General features: G+C 39.3%; 1 protein-coding gene across 2 annotated transcripts in view; it reads left to right on the top strand.

The window, feature by feature from the left end:
- Positions 1–21,873, top strand: part of RPS6KA5 (ribosomal protein S6 kinase A5) — a 201,529-nt gene that overhangs the window by 65,856 nt on the left and 113,800 nt on the right. For both annotated transcript variants that reach the window (XM_030929948.1, XM_030929949.1), the window contains exon 3: positions 19,742–19,960. In XM_030929948.1, the coding sequence (XP_030785808.1) occupies positions 19,742–19,960 (219 nt within the window). The remainder of the gene's footprint in view (positions 1–19,741; positions 19,961–21,873) is intronic.

Below are 21,873 nucleotides of genomic sequence, written 5' to 3'. Positions count from 1 at the left end.
AACAAATTGCTATTCTTATTTGCAATGTTTACATGACTTTCCATGTTTTAGAGATGCCTTTTTCATATTGAAGTTTTAGAAATGTCAGTTTTTATGTTTTTTATCAAAAGCAAAACTTAGTAAAAATATTAGTACAGTTGATCAAATGAAACTGCTGTTTATATACTTTTAATTAACCCAATTCTTATTTATTTTAAATATAGATTTATAGCAGTTTTTAAGGAAAACATTATCTCAGACTGAGACAGATATGGTCAAAGCTAAACAACTTTAATCTGTAATAATAGATAACTTCTCTGTAGCAAAATAGACATAGCATCTACAGAACCTTCTCAAGGACACTATTAAAATATAATATTAATGATTAATTTCACCATTGAATTTTACAGTACTTAACAAGAACAATGAGATTAATTCTATCCATTGATCTGTTAATTTAATGTATGCAGTATATTCCAAATACAGAAGTAGAAAGAAAAAGGCAATCTTAGGGCCTGGTGCAGTGGCTCATGCCTGTAATCTCAGCACTTTGAGAGGCTGAGGTGGAAGTATCACTTGACCCCAGGAGTTCGAGACTAGCCTGGGCAACATAGTGAAATTTCATCTCTACTGAAAATTTAAAAAAAAAAAAAAAAAAAAAAAAAAAAATTAGCCTGAGGTGTTGTAACACTCACTTATAGTCCCAGCTACTAGGGATGCTGAGGCAGGAGGATCTGTTGAGTCTGGAAGGTCGAGGCTACAGTGAGCCATGATTGTGCCATTGCTCTCTAGCCTGGGAGATAGAGCAAGACCCTGTCTCACTATACCTTTGAACTTCTGGGCTCAAGCAGTCCTTTCACCTTGACCTCCTGAGTAGCTGGGACTGCAAACATGTTCCACCACACCCAGCTTGCTTGCTTGCTTATTTATTTATTTAGTAGAGACAGGGTCTTGTTATGTTGCCCAGGCTGGCTTCAAACTCCTGGGCCCAAGAAATCCTCTTGCGTTGGCTTCCCAAAGTGCTGGGATTACAGGCACGAGCCACTGCGTGTGGCCACAGTCATTATTAAACCCCTAAAGTGCTAGATAAGGAATTTTCCTTACTCTTGCCAGGTGATCTATGCAGTTGAGTAGTCTTTCTATCAACTGCATAGAGTTCTTAAGCTTGAAAAAATAAAATGGGAGCAGGAATTTAGAGAAGCAAATAAGCTGCCTGAGGGTAGAAGTTACGCTGGAGAAATCCACCAGTGAATTGTGAACTAGTTCTTTGGGTTTACCATTTTCATACTTCATATATAGGAGACAGCCTCTAAGGCACTCAAGAGGTACAGAAGGCTACTGCTCAGTAAAAGAGTAAATGAGAAAATAAAAATCTAGCCTGCAAAGGGAGATGGAGGGGAAACTTTTCTAGCTTAGCATTGGCTTTGGGTGAGGGAAACAGATAAGTAGTAAAAGCCTTCCCTGAGTCACAACCTTAAACCAAACATCATACAGGTTTGCAGCTTCAGTTTGTTATCCACTTATGTGATTAAAAAAAAAAAAAAAAAAAATCCCAGCCAGGCACGATGGCTCATGCCTGTAATCACAGCACTGCGGGAGGCTGGGGCAGGCGGATCCCCTGAGGTCAGGAGTTCAAGGCCAGCCAGGCCAACATGGGAAAACCCCATCTCAACTAAAAATACAAAAATTAGCCAGGCGTAGTGGCAGGCACCTGTAATCCCAGCTACTATGGAGGTCGAGGCAGGGAGAATTGCTTGAATCCGGAAGGTGGAGGATGCAGTGAGTTACTGCACAGAGGAAGACTCCATCATATATATATGTATATCACACAAACAAGTATGAATTTAGTTTATTCTACTTACGAATTGGTAGTGTTCCCAACAGCACTAGCAAAGCAAATGTAAATCTTCTCTGGGGGATTTACTTAGATCTTAAGGAAATAGCAAAGAAAGTTTTATAGACATGATTTTACTATCAAAAATCACAAACATCAAAAAGCAAAGCACTATGAGTGAAAGAAGTGGAAACAACAAATAGTAGAATTAGACCTAAAGAGACTGTTGGAATTATTAGATATAAAATATAAATGTGTATTTTTTTAATTAAAAAGAGATTTGGTTGTAATATTACGGAATAATACATGCTAAAAAATGACCAGATTGGAAAAAGAACCAGTAGTTCTTCTAGGAGTGAAAAAAACAATTCAAAGTATAAACTCAAATGGATGGTTTACTAGTAGATGAGATATAGCTAAAGAGAAAATTAGTGTGGATTGGAAGATAGATTTGAAGAAAATATGCAGAATATAGAATGGAGAAAAAAGAGATAGCATATGAGAGAACTATTAAGACATAGAGGATAGGCCGGGTGTGGTGGCTCACAACTGTAATCCCAGCACTTTGGGAGGCTGAGGTGGGAGGATCCCCATCTGTCTGGGCAACATAGTGAAACCCTGTCTCTAGAAAAACAAACTAACTTAGCTGGGCATGGTGGTGCATGTATGACTGTAGTCCTAGGCACTCAGGAGGCTGAGGTGAGAGGGTTGTTTGAGCCTGGGAGGTCAAGGCCACAGTGAGTTAGGATCACATCACTACACTCCAGCCTGGGTTGACAGGTTGTCTCAAAAAAAAAAAAAAAAAAAAAAAAAAAATAGAGAATAGACAGAGAAGATACAACATTTTTCTAATCAGACTTTCAGAAGGAGCTAATAGAATGAGTAGAGGCACTGTTCAAAGAAATAATAGCTGGGAGTTTACAGGATTAAACGTGAATTTGCAGAGAGCAAATCTATGCATACAAATATAAAGAAATTCTTATGTAGACACATCAGAGAGAAACTGATGAACACAAAAGACAGAGAAATACCTGAAAAGCCATCAAAAAGACTTATTTATAAAGGAACAACAATTAAACAGTGGACTTTAGAACAGCAACCCTGGAAGCCATGTAAAGTGGAATAATATCTTCAAAATGCCCAGAGAAAATAGCTGTTAATCTACAATTGTATACTCAGCAAAACTGTTTTCCCTAAGTGTGGGCAAAAAGACACTTTTTTTTTTTTTTTTTTTGGAGACGGAGTCTCGCTCTGTCACCCAGCCTGGAGTGCAGTGGTGGCACAATCTTAGCTCACTGCAACCTCCACCTCCTGCGTTCAAGTGATTCTTCTGCCTCAGCCTCCTGAGTAGCTGGGACTACAGGCGCATGCCACCATGGCTGGCTAATTTTTGTATTTTTAGTAGAGACGGGGTTTCACCATATTAGCCAGGCTGGTCTGGAACTCCTGACCTCATGATCCGCCCACCTCGCCCTCCCAGAGTGCTGAGATTACAGGCATGAGCCACCACACCCAGCCAAAATTTTCAAACATGTACAAAAGCCGAATGTGTTTTCTACCTATAGGTCCCCTATGACAATTTTAAAAGAAGTAGTTTTAGGGGGAAGGAAAATAATCCCTGGAGAATTTTCCGAGATGCAAAAAGGATTACTGAACAAACAGTCTAAAGCATACTGACTGTGTAAAGCTGTGGTCATGATGTCTCATTTGTGGAGTTGAAAAAAGAAAACTAGGCCGGGCGCGGTGGCTCAAGCCTGTAATCCCAGCACTTTGGGAGGCCGAGACGGGCGGATCACAAGGTCAGGAGGTCGAGACCATCCTGGCTAACACGGTGAAACCCCGTCTCTACTAAAAAATACAAAAAACTAGCCGGGCGAGGTGGCAGGCGCCTGTAGTCCCAGCTACTCAGGAGGCTGAGGCAGGAGAATGGCGTAAACCCGGAAGGTGGAGCTTGCAGTGAGCTGAGATCCGGCCACTGCACTCCAGCCTGGGCGACAGAGCGAGACTCCGTCTCAAAAAAAAAAAAAAAAAAAAATAAATAAATAAATAAATAAAAAATTGGACAAAATAGCATTTAATTTGGGAGGTGGACAGGAGTTAGTTTTCTGACGTAATGTTCCTCAAAATTTAACATGCACAGTAATCTTGAAATGTGTAAATTACCAAACTGATTGAAAAAGATGTGAGAAACCTGCATAGTCCTATAACTGTTAGATTGGTCAGTAAGTAAAAATCCTCCTACTGGAAAGACACTCAGTACAGTTTTAAGAATGAGTTCTGCCACACGTTCAAGGCATAGATAATTCTGATCTTCCACAAACTCTTTCAGAGAACAGGAAAAGGGGGATTATTTCCTCCAACTCATTGTATGGGTCCAGTATAACCTTGATTTCAAAAAATACACTAGGACAGTAAAAAAAGGCAGATTATCAGCCCATTTTTGTATATGTGAAAATTTTAATATCAAATTTGTATAATCAAACCTTGTGTATATTTTCTTTCAACACATTTTATACTTTGACTCATTATCTGTTATACCTCCACATTGAGTAGATTGATCACAGGCCTTGAAGACAATTCTACAAAGCTAGGAAACAGTTTACCTGTAATTTTTTTACCTTTGCATTTCCATTTCATGCGTGTGCAGTTTTATAATGGATCAGTTGTCGGCCATGGAGACTGCTTTTCCTTTTCGCCAGCTGACAGTGTAGTCTCTTATGAGAAAATGGGATAACTAAAAAATGTCATTGTGACTATATCTGCATTTAAAAAATCACAGTTTTGATGACTAAATGGAGTAGGTGGAAGCTTTTATTATGAATATAATAAAATCTCAATTTTTATTCAAAAATTTTACCACTAATCTTTCAGTTTCATTACCTTTTTAAGATAATTTTTTTTTCAGCACTACTTGGAATAATAGAAAAGCCTCATCAGATGTCTTCATGTGTCATGTAAGGTTTTCTTTGGAAATGAAACTGAAAACTCTTCTGATGAAATAATTTCTATATATTTAAACTAGAAAAAATGCTATTCATCAAATATCTTGAAGGCTTTGTGGAATATTTAAATATGAAAGATTTACTTTGTGACATTTAGATACATATAATAAGCATACAAATCTTGTTTACTCAGATGGACTTGCTTCTCTTGAGCTGTCTGGTTTCCTTTGGCCTATCACTAATCTTCTTGATCAGTTTTCCAAGCTAGAAACTTTTAAATAATTTTGGATTCTTTTTGGATTCTTCTCTATTTTGGTCTCTTTCTCTTTCTCTTTTTTGAGATGGAGTCTCACTCTGTCACCCAGACTTGAGTGCAGTGGTGTGATCTCAGCTCGCTGCAACCTCTGCCTCCCAAGTTCAAGCTATTCTCCTGCCTCAGCCGCCCAAGTAACTGGGATTACAAATGTGCGCCACCACGCCCAGCTATTTTTTGTATTTTTAGTAGAGACAGCATTTCACCATGTTAGCCAGGCTGGTCTCAATCTCCTGACCTCAAGTGACCCACCTGCCTCGGCCTTCCAAAGTGCCGGGATTACAGGTGTGAGCCACTGCGCTCAGCCCAGCCTCTTTACTTCTATTTTCTCACAAAGTCCTATAATTTTCCCTTTAAAGTGATCCTTGGATTTACCTTTTCTGGGCCTATGAACAGAAAGTGCTATCACTCATTTTACCTTATGTATGAATTCTTTCAAGGGGTGTCTTAACCTGTCTGCCTTTCTGTATGCTTTCTCTTCCATTTATGCATTTTAGTATCATACTGTTATACATAATATACAGTCTTATTAAAATACAACATTTTCATGCAGTTTTCCTATTTAAGAACTTATACTGCATTTTTTCCCAGTTAACTATTCAAGCCCAAATTCTTATCTTGCTTTCAGTTTCCCCTGTTGCTGGGCGCGGTGGCTCAAGCCTGTAATCCCAGCACTTTGGGAGGCCGAGACGGGCGGATCACGAGGTCAGGAGATCGAGACCATCCTGGCTAACACGGTGAAACCCCGTCTCTACTAAAAATACAAAAACTAGCCGGGCGAGGTGGCGGGCGCCTGTAGTCCCAGCTACTCGGGAGGCTGAGGCAGGAGAATGGCATAAACCCGGGAGGCGGAGCTTGCAGTGAGCTGTGATCCGGCCACTGCACTCCAGTCCGAGCGACAGAGCGAGACTCCCCCTCAAAAAAAAAAAAAAAAAAACAAAAAACAAACAAAAAAAAACAGTTTCCCCTATTACCTTTTTCCGCCCAGCTTACCCTAATACTCTGCCTACTTTCTATTTTTTTTTCCCCAACTTTTATTTTAGGTTCGGGGGTACATATTCAGGTTTGTTACCTGAGTAAATTGCCTGTCGCTGGTGTTTGGTGTAAAAATGATTTTCTCACTTAGGTAGTGAGCGTAGTACCCTATATGTAGTTTTTCAGCCATCACTCTCTTCCTACCCTCTCCCTCAAGTAGGCCCTAGTATCTATTGTTTCCATTTTTATTTCCATGTGTGCTCAATATTTAGCTCCCACTTATAAGTGAGATCATTTTCTTTTCTTACATCAGTTTGCTTAGGAAAATGGCCCCCAGCTGTATCCATGTTGCTGCAAAGGACATGATTTCATTTTTTTAAATGGCTGCGTAGTATTCTGTGGTGTATATGTACCATATTTTCTTTATCCAGTCCACCATTGATGGGCATCTAGGTTGATTCCATGTCTTTGCTATTTTGAATAGTGCTGCAGTGAACATGCAATGAACATATGAGTACATGTGTCTTTTTGGTAGAATGATTTATATTCCTTTGTGTATATACCTAGTAATGGGATTTCTGGGTTGAGTGGTAGTTCTTTTTGAAGTTCTTTGAGAAATCTCAACTGCTTTCCACAGTGGCTGATGGAATTTACATTCCCACTAGCAGTGTATAAACGCTAAACGCTCCCTTTTCTCCACAACCTCACCAGTATCTGTTATTTTTTTACTTTTGAACAATAGCCCTTCTGACTGGTGTGAGATGGTATCTCATTGTGGTTTTTATTTACGTTTCTCTGATGATTACTGATGCTGAACATTTTTTCATATGCTTGTTGGCTGTGTGTATGTTTTCTTTTGAGAAGGATCTATTCATTTCCTTTGCCCATTTTTTAATGGAGTCATTTGTTTTTTGCTTGTTGATTTGTCTGCCTACTTTCTAGTCCAGTTTGTTTTCCTTCACTTGCCTACAATTATGTGTATTTTTCCACCTTCTGATGCCCTGCCTTATCTTGTTCCCCTATTGGTAGTACTCATCTTTTTTTCCACCTTTCCAAATCCTGCCCAGATTGCTTTATTCTCTGAATTGTTGCACTGAGCCCTCCATAGAGAGCATAGCACTGACTTGTTCTCTGAATTTTCTTCACATCTGCAATCTTTCCTCTAGATTGTAAGCTCTTAAGATCATCCCTGTATATTTTTCCAACCCTGTTGCTCTGTGCCCCTACCTGCCCATAATCCAGCATCGTATGAAGTATTAGTCTATCAAGTATGTCATTTATGCTGTTGTCTCTAGCAGTACTCTTCAGATTGATACGCAAAAGCCCAGGAAATATCTTTGGTTCATCTTTTAGAATTTGTGTGATGATGAAATTTTGGGTTATTTTGGGGAATAATGATTATATTTTTATTTCTTTTTTTTTTGAGACAGAGTCTCGCTTTGTCGCCCAGGCTGAAGTGCAGTGACACGATCTCTGCTCACTGCAAGCTCCGCTTCCCAGGTTCACACCACTCTCCTGCCTCAGCCTCCCGAGTAGTTGGGACTACAGGCGCCCGCCACCACGCCCGGCTAATTTTTTGTATTTTTGGTAGAGACGAGGTTTCACCATGTTAGCCAGGATGGTCTCAATCTCCTGACCTTGTGATCCGCCCGCCTTGGCCTCCCAAAGTGCTGGGATTACAGGCGTGAGATACCGTGCCTGGCCTTTTATATCTTTTTTAATCTCTTCTGCTGCCTTCCTTTTGACCATTTTGCCTTCTTTGAGCTATCTGTCCAAGTGTGGGAGAAGAAGGTGTTTAAATGTACCTGTGGGTGTGCATTATCAGTAATTCTAATAATAAAGTGCAGCATGAAGGTCTCAGCTAAAGACTTTAGTATTCTCTGGATTTTCTTTTTTTTATCATATATGGTCATGTACTTTGAAGAGCTGATGTGGTCTTGTCTTACCTTGACAAAAAGGAAAAAAGAAAAATTTTGCCATGTAAGAGTAAAGGATGCAGCCAAGTTGATTCACTCTTCTGGTTTTGGTGCTTTCACACGGTTGTAGAGTACTTGAGTATCGAGGGTAATGTGGAAGACTCAGGTTTGCATCTTGACACTGTGGTTGCTTACTTGAGTTTCTTGAGTTAATCATATGAACTCTGAGCTCAAGTCCCTTTGGCGTAAGTTATTATAATATTACCTATCTCACAATGTTCTTACAAGATTAATAAGATAATGGATATGAATTGCCAATTACTAGATAACCATGGGTTGTGGTTATTTATTGAACAGGGAACTCCATTGTAAAGCTGTAACCTAAATTGAAAAAACAAAATTATTTAGGACTTACTTATAAGAAGAGATTATTTATTTATTATTTTATATAGTCACTTACTTTATTAGCATCTCTGGAAGTAATTTCAACTAAAGTGATATTTTTAATAATAAAAATTTAACAAGTGAGAAAATACCTCATAAATGAAATGTTGCTAATTGCAATTTTGTTAGCATTTATGAGAAGTTGATTTGTATGTTATCTTAAGCATAACATGTCAAATGAAAAGATTATATTTCTTTCTTTTTTCTTTTTTTTTTTGGGACGGAGTCTTTCTCTGTCACCCAGGCTGGAGTGCAGTGGCATGATCTCAGCTCACTGCAACCTCCACCTCCCAGATTCAAACAATTCTCCTGCCTCAGCCTCCTGAGTAGCTAGGATTACAGGTGCCCACCACCACGCCTGGCTAATTTTTGTATTTTTAGTAGAGATGGGATTTCACCATGTTGGCCAGGCTTCTCTCAAACACCTGACCTCAGGTGGTCCACCCGCCTTGGCCTCCCAAAGTGCTGGGATTACAGGTGTGAACCACCATGCCCAGCCTCTTATTTGTTTTCTTTTAACTATTCAAACATCGTAGATTCTGAACCATCTTAGTGTATTGTAGGTTAACACTCCTCTGCTAAGATACACATGACATGAGTAATAAAATGTTTTGATCGCCTGACACATAATAAATGCTATGTAAGTTTTAGCTATTTTGTTTTTCATTTTTAGCTGTTATTGGGGAAGCTGAAAGGGAATGTAGCTCAGCTTCTAAAAGAGTTAATGTAGTACATTACCAAGCTTTCAGATTAGCTTTATACATAAGTGAATGTCATTTCTTAATGAGTATTTTTTGTAAAGCCTAAAATGTGTCCTGCAGTAAATAGAGAAATAACAACCACCAAAGGTCTTCCTGGTTTCAGGCCTTGCTGGTGCATTTATTTCCACTCTACAGCCAGAATGATTTTTCTGATGGGCAAATTTGATTCTGTCACTTTTCAATTTAAAACCTTTCAATTCATTCCCGTTGGTCTTGGGATTCATTCCTTTGTATTTACCAAGATGCAAACACTGTTCTGGGTGCTGGAGGTAAGAGTAGTGAGTATTAAATATGTATGTGTTATACACACACACACACACACACACACACACACACAAACCATACAACATAGAACCTTGTAAATGGAATAGTATGGAGCTGGTCTTCATGTAATGCAGAGTTATTTCTGAGTTTATGAAACCTTGGCATGAGTGCCAGCAAAGTGTAGAAATTCCGAGGGCCTTGCTTATGATAGTGTCTAATGAGCAATAACCGTTTGTGCCTACCTTGGTCCCTCGTGTCCTCTTAAGAAGTTCACTTTTTCCTTATGTGGATTTCCTTTGTTGTTGTTGTTGTTGTTGTTGTTGTTGTTGTTGCTGTCATCTAATCAACAGTAGATCTTGTAAGTTTGCTCTGTGGAAATACTGGTTTTCCAGTTGAGGCTGTCTTTGGGCTGCTTACCCCAGCCTTAAGTGCCATCTTGAAATGTAATTTGTGATATTTCTTTACTCATTGGTCCCAGACGCTATGAATATTCCTGATAAGGTAGCTTTTTTTCCTCCAACCTTTTTTTTTTTCACACCACAGATTTACAGTAACACATTTCATTTATTAAATGAGACATACTTGTTTCTCATGGGTAATTTGTTACTAGAGGGTGCTGTAAATTGCACTAGGCAACTTAAAGACATTGCTACTTTTTGATGACGTAATAGAGGGAAAAATACTTTGGTTGAGTCATGTAAAAGACTGAAAAAGTATGATGACTTAGTCATCATTTGTCGTTTTATTATTTTAAGTGTTTGGAAAGTATCCATATTAAAATAATACCTTTAAAAGCATGTATTCATTAAATTGTCAAAATTGTCATTCAAAAAATTTATAATTTTGCATTTGTGTATGTGTATACCCACTATACCTTATGCTTCAGTGTAAGCCTACAATATTTGTGTAAGTCTTAGAGGTTAAATGTTTGTGATGTTTTATTCCGTAGTAAAAAGATGATTCCATATGGAGTGTCAATTGACATTGTCTCTCTAGTGTAAATACAATTTTATTTATTATCGATACTGTATTAGGTCATGTTAGTTAGAAGCAGAGCCCAGGACATGGATTTGGGCATATGTGATTTACTGCAGGAGCACTCTCAGGAGAACAAGAGTGAAGGAAGGAGGGTGGTCAGGGGAGGAGCCTAAACAAGTGTGTGGTCTAAGTAGTGGTCTGGATTCAGCCTGGACTCATGGGAAGTTTTGGAGCAAGAGCTAAGAGGCAGGCCTTTTATACCTGTGTTAGTCATTGGCTGCAGGCTGCTTGAGTGAGGGTGGAATAGAGAATGATGGCATATAACCTTCCAGGTGTGGCAGTCCCTGTCCATCGGAGGTCTTTCTCCAGCAGCCAACACTCACAGCAGCTGGACAATAGGTGCCCCGGCCTATAAAGGGGATCTGGCAGACACCATCAGCACCCACCACAGATGGTCATTAACTCCAGCAGTGAAGACATCACTATTTCATTAGGAAAACAGCTTGTCTTCTGAGATATAAATAGAGAATTATTTATGAATATGCTTCTTAGTCTTCTTTTGATTCCTGTTTTATCATATTTCTTTTTTAGTAAGATGCTGTGGTAATCATGTTTACCAGATTGAAATAAGCACACCGGGAGGCATAGCTAGTATGGTTGATGACCAAGTCACCATTTCACAAGATTCCGATAATCTGGAAAGATGAATTTTTGCAGTGATTAATGTGATTCTTCAGTTAGTAGAAATTCTCTCTTATGACACAGTTGGTATGTGTAGGTAATTTTAAAAAGTTGGTTCAAGTGGGAATCATTTAAAAATCATTATATACTTTTTGAACATTTTCAAAAAGTGGGCAAAGGATATGAACAGACATTTCTCAAAAGAAGACATTCATACAGCCAACAGACACATGAAAAAATGCTCATCATCACTCGCCATCAGAGAAATGCAAATCAAAACCACAATGAGATACCATCTCACACCAGTTAGAATGGCAATCATTAAAAAATCAGGAAACAACAGGTGTTGGAGAGGATGTGGAGAAATAGAAACACTTTTACACTGTTGGTGGGATTGTAAACTAGTTCAACCATTATGGAAAACAGTATGGCAGTTCCTCAAGGATCTAGAATTAGATGTACCATATGACCCAGCCATCCCACTACTGGGTATATACCCAAAGGATTATAAATTATTCTACTACAAAGACACATGCACACGTATGTTTATTGCGGCACTATGCACAATAGCAAAGACTTGGAATCAACCCAAATGTCCATCTGTGACAGACTGGATTAAGAAAATGTGGCACATATACACCATGGAATACTATGCAGCCATAAAAAAGGATGAGTTTGCGTCCTTTGTAGGGACATGGATGCAGCTGGAAACCATCATTCTTAGCAAACTATCACAAGAAGAGAAAACCAAACACCGCATGTTCTCACTCATAGGTGGGAACTGAACAATGAGGAAACTTGGACTCGGGAAGGGGAACATCACACACTGGGGCCTATCATGGGGAGGGGGGAGAGGGAGGAATTGCATTGGGGAGTTATACATGATATAAATGATGACCTGATGGGTGCTGACGAGTTGATGGGTGCAGCACACCAACATGGCATAAGTATACATATGTAACAAACCTGCTTGTTATGCACATGTACCCTAGAACTTAAAGTATAATAAAAAAATAAAATAAAATGTGTAAGAATACTTCACTTGTGAATCTTTGGATGTAAGCACAGGACTCTGAGTACAGGTTCAAAACAGTGGTTTATTTTGCATAAACCATGGTTGAATCCATCATCTAAAAATAACAGTTTCAGATTCTTTAGAGTGAGAACTAGACATATTTGAAGTAGTCTGAGTACAAAATACTTTTAGATTTTCGGTTTCCCCCTAGCCTTTTACAGTTGTTTCACTCACACCTAATTTTTCAGCAGTTCCTTTCTTCAAAGTGTTTTGCTTATTTCTAGTCCTTTCAAAGCATTCATCCTCATTTTTCTTTCATGTGCACATTTCAGTGTTTTATGTAATATTTAATGAATTTGCATAATAAGAATAACATACAACAAGCAGAAACAGGCAAAGCAACAAGTATCGGTGACTGGCATGGAACTGCATGGGTGCAGAAATACACGGGTAAACTAGTCATACATTGTCAGTGCGCAGTGGGTGTTTTCAGAGGGAAAGGGGAGTATAAGACTAAGTTAGTGTTAGCAGCTGGCTAAGTAGAAGTCATTTAAGAGTGTTTCTACTGTATTTTTTTAAGTAGTAGTTCAATAGTTAATAAGTTTGTTATGAACCCAAAGTGCAGCATGCCTAGTAAACATTCTATTCATGGTATAATTTTAAGCTGCATTAACAAAAGTTTGAGTGAAAGAAAACATTGCTCTCACCTTGGTTGAGCAATTCAGGTCCTAGTGAGAACAGCATGTCCAAGTTGAGCACCATAAGGAAGGACATAAACCAGGGGCCTCTGAACAATGGCTCTTATTCCTGGTTCGTGGTTGCTTCCTTCAGAATAATGCATGTAAATGTGTACACACACAAAATTTTGCATGCATTTAATAATGTTACATTTTAAATTGATTGTTTTTACAAATTAAAAATTTTTTTTAACAAATTAACCTCATACCATTTTAATGTAAAAATTAAACACGGCCGGGCGCGGTGGCTCACACCTGTAATCCCAGCACTTTGGGAGGCCGAGGTGGGCAGATCACCTGAGGTCGGGAGTTTGAAACCAGCCTGACTAACATGCATGGAAAACCCCATCTCTACTAAAAATACAAAATTAACCGGACGTGGTGGCTTATGCCTTGTAATCCCAGCTACTTGGGAGGCTGAGGCAAGAGAATTGCTTGAACCCAGAAGGTCAAGGTTGCGGTGAGCCGAGATCGTGGCATTGCACTCTAACCTGGGCAACAGGAGCAAAACTCCGTTTCAAAAATAAAAAAAGATTAAAGGCTACTTAGGAACATTTTTAATGAATTCAAATTTTGCAAATAAGTGAAAAGATAAGTTTATGCTCAAGAAGACTACTTTGGCTTGGCTTTAAAAATAAGGTGGAATTCTGCAGTGGTTTCTGACATGGCAGCATGAATGTCTTCTTGTTTTAAAACTGTCAGTCATTTTTAACTTTTCTTTATTATAGCAACAAGTGCTTAAAACCTGGTTCACAATAATTGTGGTAAATGGAATAAGAGCCACACATTTGGAAAAGCAAGCTGAAAAGAAACCTACTCCAAGGAACCAGAAATTTTTCTGTGACACTTCCTTTGGTTCAGTTTATATTATTTCTTGTCATTAAGCCCCTGAAATCATTATCAACAAAGACTGTCGACATTTTGCTATTCACGTCAGGTAGAATAGAATTATAAATCCACATTTCAATTTGAACAGAAGTGACCTTTATAACATATCTGCAGTGTTCTTCCAACCTATAGAAAGCTATCTCCAGCTTTGGAAAAATTTACATAGTTGATCCAGTTCTCTCTTCTGAAATGGCTGCTTAACTAAAAGAGCACAGACGTTTTCCGCAGCATTCAAAATGGTGTCTGTAGGGCCATGAATTGAAAGATTTACCTCATTCATGTGATCTCAAATATCAGCCAGGCTAAATCAGTAAGTAATCATTCCTGTCATTTGTTCTTAGAATGTACTTTCCCTCAAGCTCAAAAAGTAGAACCTCTACCTCGAGTTCAGTCAAACGCTGCAGGACTAGTCCTCTGGAAAACAGTGACCTTCGTGATCTCAGGCTGAGTGCGGTGGCTCACACCTGAAATCCCAGCACTTTGGGAAGCCAAGGTGGGTGGATCACCGGAGGTCAGAAGTTCGAGACCATCCTGGCCAATATGGTGAAACCTCATCTTTACAAAAAATACAAAAATTAGCTGGGGGTGATAGTGGGCACCTGTAGTCCCAGCTACTTGGGAGGCTGGGATGGGAGAAACGCTTGAACCCAGGAGGGAGCGGTTGCAGTGAGCCAAGATCATGCCACCGCACTCCGGCCTGGGCAACAGAGCAAGACTTGGTCATAAATAAATAAATAAATAAATAAATAAATAAATAAATAGTGTTTAGAACTTCATGTTCTCTTTTGCTCTTCTTTTCTCCATTCCCTTTTCCCCTCCCCTTCCTTCCCTTTCCTTTTCTTTCCTTCTTTCTTTTTCTTTCTCCCTTTCTTTCTCTCTCTCCTTTCTTCTTTTTTTTCCCCGAGACAGGGTTTGCCCTGTTGTCCAGGCCAGAGTGCAGTGGCATGATCTTGGCTCTCTGCAACTTCTGCCTCTTGGGTTCAAGCGATTTCTCCCACTTCATCCTCCCAAGTAGCTGGGACCACAGGCACGCCCCACCACACCCACATAATTTTTTGTATTCTTTGTAGAGACGGGGTCTCCTTATGTTGCCCAGGTTCGTCTCGAACTCCCGGATTCAAGTGATTTGCCTGCCTGTGCCTTTCAAAGTTCTGGGATTACAGACATGAGCCACTGTACTCATACCTTATTCATATTTCTTTTTTTCTTTCTTTCTTTTTTTTTTTTTTTTTGAGATGATGTCTTGCTCTGTCTCCCAGGCTGGAGTGCAATGGTGCGATGTCAGCTCACTGCAACCTCTGCCTCCTGGGTTAAAGCGATTCTTCTGCCTTGGCCTCCCGAGTAGCTGGGATTACAGGCACCCACCACCACACCCAGCTAATTTTTGTTTTTGTTTTTGTGTTTGTTTGAGATGGAGTCTCTGTTGCCAAGGCTGGAGTGCAGTGGCACGATCTCAGCTCACTGCAAGCTCTGCCTCTCGGGTTCATGCCATCCTCCTGCGTCAACCTCCTGAGCAGCTGGGACCACAGGCATCTGCCACAATGCCTGGCTAATTTTTTGTATTTTTTGTAGAGACAGGATTTTACTGTGTTAGCCAGGATGGTCTCCTCTTGACCTCGTGATCTGCCCACCTCGGCCTCCCAAAGTGCTGGGATTGATTACAGGCGTGAGCTACTACCCCCAGCCAACTTTTGTATTTTTAGTAGAGATAGGGTTTCACCATGTTGGTCAGACTGGTCTGGAACTCCTGACCTCAGGTGATCTGCCCACCTTGGCCTCCCAAAGTGCTGGGATTACAGGCGTGAACCACCACGCCCGGCCCCCTGTTCATATTTCCTAACAGAGTATCTTGAAAAGACCTTAGCTCTGATGTAGTTGAAAAGATTAACAGCGGTAGACATGACTTCTGTGAGGATTGCTAGTTGAGCATTTCATGCCATTGCATGTTGATGCAGAAATTAGAGAGTTATACCTATTAAGGCGTGAAGGTAGTTTTTTTACCGAAGCAGCTCCATCCAAGCAGGAAGTACTATTGTTTTATCTTTCTTTTTCTTCCTTTGGAGACAGGATCATGCTCTGTCACACAGGCTGTAGTGCAATGGTGCAATCATGGCTCACTGCTATCTCAAACTTTTAGCCTCAAATGATCCTTGTACCTCAGACCCCCAAAGTATTGGCATTACAGGCATGAACCACTGAACCCAGTCCCTATTTTGTTTATCTTTTTTTTGGCCAAAGTAGTTTTCACTATGGTAGTCTTTGCAGTTTCTTAAAGATACTTTAAAAATAAGATTACTCTAATAATGTCAGGGCACACATAATGAATGAAAGGCAGGAGTTGGCTGCACTTGCAGGCAGTCATTCATCCAGTTGCAAACTAAAAGAAAAGAATATTGCCACCAATTCCAGTTTCAATGGCCACTCTTGAAATACTGGAGAACAAAAAGGTGGTTCTGGAATAGATAGCATTATTCAACAGAAGGACTGCTTTACTTTCTTTCTCTGCTCTGAGCTATAAACTGGCTTAACCAGGTAAGGTGGCTTCTTCAAGATCTCTCCAGTACAGAATGTGTTTTCTCCCCATTCTGCAATGTGATAAACAGTCTTCTGGGTGCTTTAAAAACAAAACTGTTTGGAGGCAACTACGTTTTAGTTACACAGCCTTCTTAGAAGTAAGATCGTTATCTGAAATACTTACTATTTGGAATGTTGTAAGGCACTCCCTGAATGTTGTTGATAATAAACAACCACTGATACTTAGTATGTGATGAAGCATTGTAGCTTAAATGTTAATCATGGCAACTATAAAAGTAAAAACAAAATATTTATGAGCTTCATTATAGTTTTTCTCTGACATTGTCTGACAGATGAACACAATTGCATTGGCAGAGTACGTGGTCTTTAATTCGTATTATTGGGAAACTTCTGGATGTTCTCACATGGCAAGAATGATTGTTTATTATTTGACCATATAGAGTGTAACATAGCAATCAGGCTAATTTTATATTATTTGATCGTATATATTGACATCCTACCTCATGCATATTTGGAGTGAAATACAATAGTTTTTAAAGTAACAGAAAGAAATCAAAGAGAAAAATATTTACAACCCCACAGAACATATCAGTAGAACCTCTTAGTGGTGAGTGGTCTCAGAGTCATCTTACTTTGAGATTGGTTTAAGGAGGAATATGGAGATGGCATGATAGTGTTTTTAAATATTTAAAAGATTATCTTAAGAAGAATGATATTCTTTTTCAAGTCCGGAGGGTATGGAAGGACAAATGAAAATTATAAAAAGTCCTGCTTCCAGTCAATATAAAGAAGATTTTCTTTCAGACTGAGTTTCACTCTGGTTGCCCAGGCTGCAGTGCAATGGTGCACTCTCGGCTCACTGCAACCTCCACCTCCTGGGTTCAAGTGATTCTCCTGCCTCAGCCTCCTGAGTAGCTGGGATTACAGGCATGGGCCACCATGCCTGGCTAATTTTGTATTCTTTGTAGAGATGGGGTTTCTCCATGTTGGTCAGGCTGGTCTCGAAACTCCCGACCTCAGATGATCCACCTGCCTCAGCCTCCCAAAGTGCTGGAATTACAGGCATGAACCACCATGCCCGGCAATATAAGGAAGATTTTCTGATAGAGCCTCCCATCAATAAAATGGGCCACTTTGCAAAACTTCCTCCTCTTGGAGGTAGGAGCACTGAGTCCATTCACTGTTAAAACAGCTAACTTGCATTGTCATTTCTGTTTAATCTCTGGTTCCCTATTTATTTGCCTGTGAAGTCATTCACTTAAGTGAAGCAGCTGGACTACAGGTAAGACTGTGGGCCCAGGAGTCAGACTAAATGGCAAGTGTGATCTTGGACAAGTGACCCAACTCTTCTCTACTTCAGTTTCTTCATTTATAAAATGGAGATAATAGTTCTCACCTCCTTATAGGAGTGTTATATGAATTGAATGAGTTAATATATATTGTAAGTGCCTGACAAGTACTCAGATGTTAGATTCTAACACTCAGAAGTCTGTGTGTCACATGGTCAACACCTATGTTGAGGGCAGATGTAGCAGGAAGAAGCTGAACATCCATGTTTCAGTGATGTTGTGGAAAGAATTCCTGGTTTTGACAGCATAGGTGGATTTCCTGATTTCTAAAAACCATAGTGCTCTGGAGATAGGAACCTGGGATAACAAGAATTTAGGGTAGGTTCCATGTGTATGTAAGGAACGCAGAAGTTGCAGGGCTGCTTGTGGAAGACTTTACTTTCTCCTGAGTTTATATAGTGGCTTGCCCTGTTGGAAGGCATAGTGCATAGTATTTTCTAGCTTCATTTTGTTGCTTCTGAATAGATAAACTTTTTTTTTATTTTTATACTCTAATTTGTTAGGTTCCAAAAGTTGTCATTGCATCTTTTTGGTTCACTTCTGCCTTACTAAGGTCTCAACCTATAATTATTGTATTTCTGATGAGATAATATGCAAACCTTTGTGAACTTTTTCTGTGCCCTGGAATGTATTCAGTATGTTTACAGTACTGGTTATATTAAGATCCAGAATGTCTGATTACTTGCACTTGTGAGGAATCACTTTTTTGTTCATTTATGGTTCAGAGTGTGGTCCGTGGAGTCACACTTCTTGCATTTGAATCAGTTCTGCTGCTTCTTGGCACAGTCTTTGGGCCAGTTCTGTAACTATTCTGAACACATTTCCTCACGCGTGAAGTAGAATTGCTAAAAGCACCAGCTTCACTGGCTGTTGTGAGGATTAAGTGAATCAATATGTTTAGTGCAGAGCCTGGCATCGGCAAGTCCTTAATAAATGTTGGCGCTCCTTCTCAGGATTATTAGTCTTTCACTGATCTCTTGCACATTGTGTGTTGTTACTAATCCACTTTCCAAAGTACAAAACTGAATAACATACGGAGTACAAGAGCCTTCCCTTAAAGCTCCCTTCTTCTAGTGGGTGGATTACAATAGAATTAGGTGGTAAATACCGTAGAGTGTGAACACTGATCTGGGCCCGAATTCAAACTAACTCAATAATAGTCTGATTAAAGCATTTAAGAGAGACTGGACTTAAACATCTCAGAAAGCATTTGCCTTTTAAAACAGATTAACTGTAGTGAATTGATACCTTGCAGGGATGAAGTAGGGGACTCACCTTTTCATTCCGAAAGTGTTTTTGTTTTTTTACCTTCCCTTCTTCCTCCCTCTTCCACTTCTTCCTGCCCTAGCCCACTTCTCTAAGAAAATAAATGCAGAGAACGTGCTCTGCCCACAGGCACAGTGCCCACACGACCCCAATTCCTCCACCTGGAGGAGGGGCACCACACATAGGATTGTGCCCAACAGAGTCCTTCTGAAAAGTGTGGCGAGGTTGACCTAGTAAGCTGTAGATTATTGCCCAGAGATACAAAAGGGCTTCTGTCTGTATTGTATGCAGTTTAGGATCTTCTTACGTTTTAAGTCTGAAGACCTCTTTTGTTCATGTAATGTCAGCTTATGTTGCTTTAGGCTTTTTAGTAAGTATAGAGGAATAATTGAGGCATTTGATTTATATATATGTGTGTGTGTGTATATATATATATGAAATTCTTATTAAGAACTGCCTTCATTTATCTACATCAGTAACAAATATATATATATATATATATACCTAGAAGTTTTATCTGATGTCTAAAATGTCCTGGTTGTTCCAGAATTGGATTGTGGTTAGTTGACCATAATAACAGCTAGTTTCCTACAGCTAAAAATATTGAGGAGAGAATAACAGTAAAAGAGTAAAAGCATAATTTTGTCAGCAGTGGCTAGATATGTAAACATTGAGGGTTAGACCTAGAAATATATTTGGTTAAAATTCAAGAAATCTATCAAAGAACTGTTTGAACTGGTACCAAGGATGCTTTTTCCTTTAAAGAGTATTTTTTTTGTGCATTAAATAAATTTAGTTCTACTAAATTACCATTTTGCCTGTGTAGCATTTTAATTCTTTTTGTTTTTTTCTTTTCATTTTCAGCTTATGGAAAAGTATTTCTAGTTCGTAAAATAAGCGGTCATGATACTGGAAAGCTGTATGCCATGAAAGTTTTGAAAAAGGCAACAATAGTTCAAAAGGCCAAAACCACAGAGCATACAAGGACAGAACGACAAGTCCTGGAGCACATTAGGCAGTCGCCGTTTTTGGTGACATTACATTATGCTTTCCAGACAGAAACCAAACTTCATCTCATTTTAGGTAAGTGTCAGTTGTTATCAGACTTTTTATGAAAGCATTTTTCTTTGGGTCTTAAGTTATAATGTTCTCGAAGGGCAAGATACTATGGACTTAGAAGAAGTGAAATTTTTGATTCTCATTCTTTGTGGTGGCATCTCCTGGAATATCATGCATTACTCTGGATTTGAGGCCTCCCATTATGAAAGAATTTACATACTTGTATTCCACACTCTTTTCTTAGTCTTTTTTTTTTTCTTTCTTTTCTTTTCTTTTTCTTTTTTTTTTTTTTTTTTTGAGACAGAGTCTAGCTCTGTCACCTGGGCTGGAGTACAGTGGTGCAATCTCAGCTCATTGCAACCTCCGCCTCCCAGGTTCAGGCAATTCTCCTGCCTCAGCCTCCTGAGTAGCTGGGACTACAGGCATGCACCACCATGCCCAGCTAATTTTTATATTTTAAGTAGAGATGGGGTTTCACCATATTGGCCAGCCTGCTCTCGAACTCCAGAACTCAAGTGGTCTGCCTGCCTTGGCCTCCCAAAGTGCTGGGATCACAGGTGTTGAACTGCCAATCCCAGCCCTTCCTTTATTAATGTTAAGAAATATTTGAATTGCTAGGGGTATCTACCTCCCTGGGCAGTATGCTTCCATTCAAATGTGAGGAACTGATTGGTGAAGTGGGCCAATTTCTGCTTTAGAAGTTCTCAGAATGAACAGGTTTAGGCTGACAAGGGGATGTTCGTGGAAACCAGTAATGGGGGAAAATAAAAAAGAAAGAAAATACTTCTGTTCCTACAGATGCTTTGCATTTCTGGTGAAAAACTTGATTAGCTACTAATCAGTCAGCCTTTACACTCTCATTTCCACCCTAGGCACTTTCTGAATCCATTTCTTTCTCAAATAGAACTGGACCTTTATATATGATCTTTGGAAAAGTCCTCAGCACACATTACCAGATTGCTTTGGAGAAAAGTTGCACCGTTTTCTGTTCCCACTAGAGAAATGGCAGTGCTTCTAGTATTCTACCATTGTTAAAGATTTCATCTGTGACCATTTTGGTCCTGTGCTTGTGTTAATTTGCATGTACGTGATATCACTTTCGTCTAGAATTATGGTAAGGATTAAATGAGCTGGAATTTCACATAGTGCTTTGCAAGCATTAGCTATTTCTTAAGTGCCTGCAGTATGCCAGCTGTTACACTAGGTGTATTCCATAATATTACTGACCCTCACAAAGACACTGCAGGATCCCCTCATTAGTGATGTCAACATTCTGGAAGCTGTATGTCTTGAAGTTACATATCTTGTGTGTGCTTGAAGATTGGAGCTCAAGTCTGACTTATTCCAATGTCTGTCTTCTGTTTCCCTAAATTGCTGCCTGTATTCTTTAATTATTGGTAATACAAACCGTTTTTTTAAATATACATTTGGCCATTTTATTGAATGATTTTAGTTTAGAAATTATATTTTTATTAATGATACCTAAGATTGCATTCACCTTTTGAGCCATGTTGTTACACTTCATGCTCATTTTGCAATGCTTACCATCAATTAACAATTCTAAATCTTTATTCATGTAGGACACACTCTCTTCTCTCCTCTTAGAGTCCTCATTAATGTTACCATTTGCCTGTTGTTCCAATGAGTCAATATCATTTGACCCTTCATTCTGCCTCCTGTGTGTATCTGCTATGTTATTGATTTTTTTCGTAGATATGTCTTCAGTATCTACCCACATGAACAATAAGACTGTTGTAGGTGACAGAGCATTCTAATGCAGCGGTTTCAAACATTTTTAGTGCAGGACCCTTCCCTCAAATGAACAAACAGAAATTCAAGTGGAAAACAAATGGAAAGGAGTAGCTCTGCTTTTATCTGGGCCTAAGGGTACCAGGTCCTACCAGTTTATTTCTATTCTTTACCCTAGATTAATGTCC

Source organism: Rhinopithecus roxellana, chromosome 5 (genome assembly GCF_007565055.1).
Source record: "Rhinopithecus roxellana isolate Shanxi Qingling chromosome 5, ASM756505v1, whole genome shotgun sequence".
In the NCBI taxonomy this organism is placed as follows: domain Eukaryota; kingdom Metazoa; phylum Chordata; class Mammalia; order Primates; family Cercopithecidae; genus Rhinopithecus; species Rhinopithecus roxellana.
The sequence above is the reverse complement of the archived record's forward strand: the minus strand, read 5'-3'. Positions and strand labels throughout refer to the sequence as shown.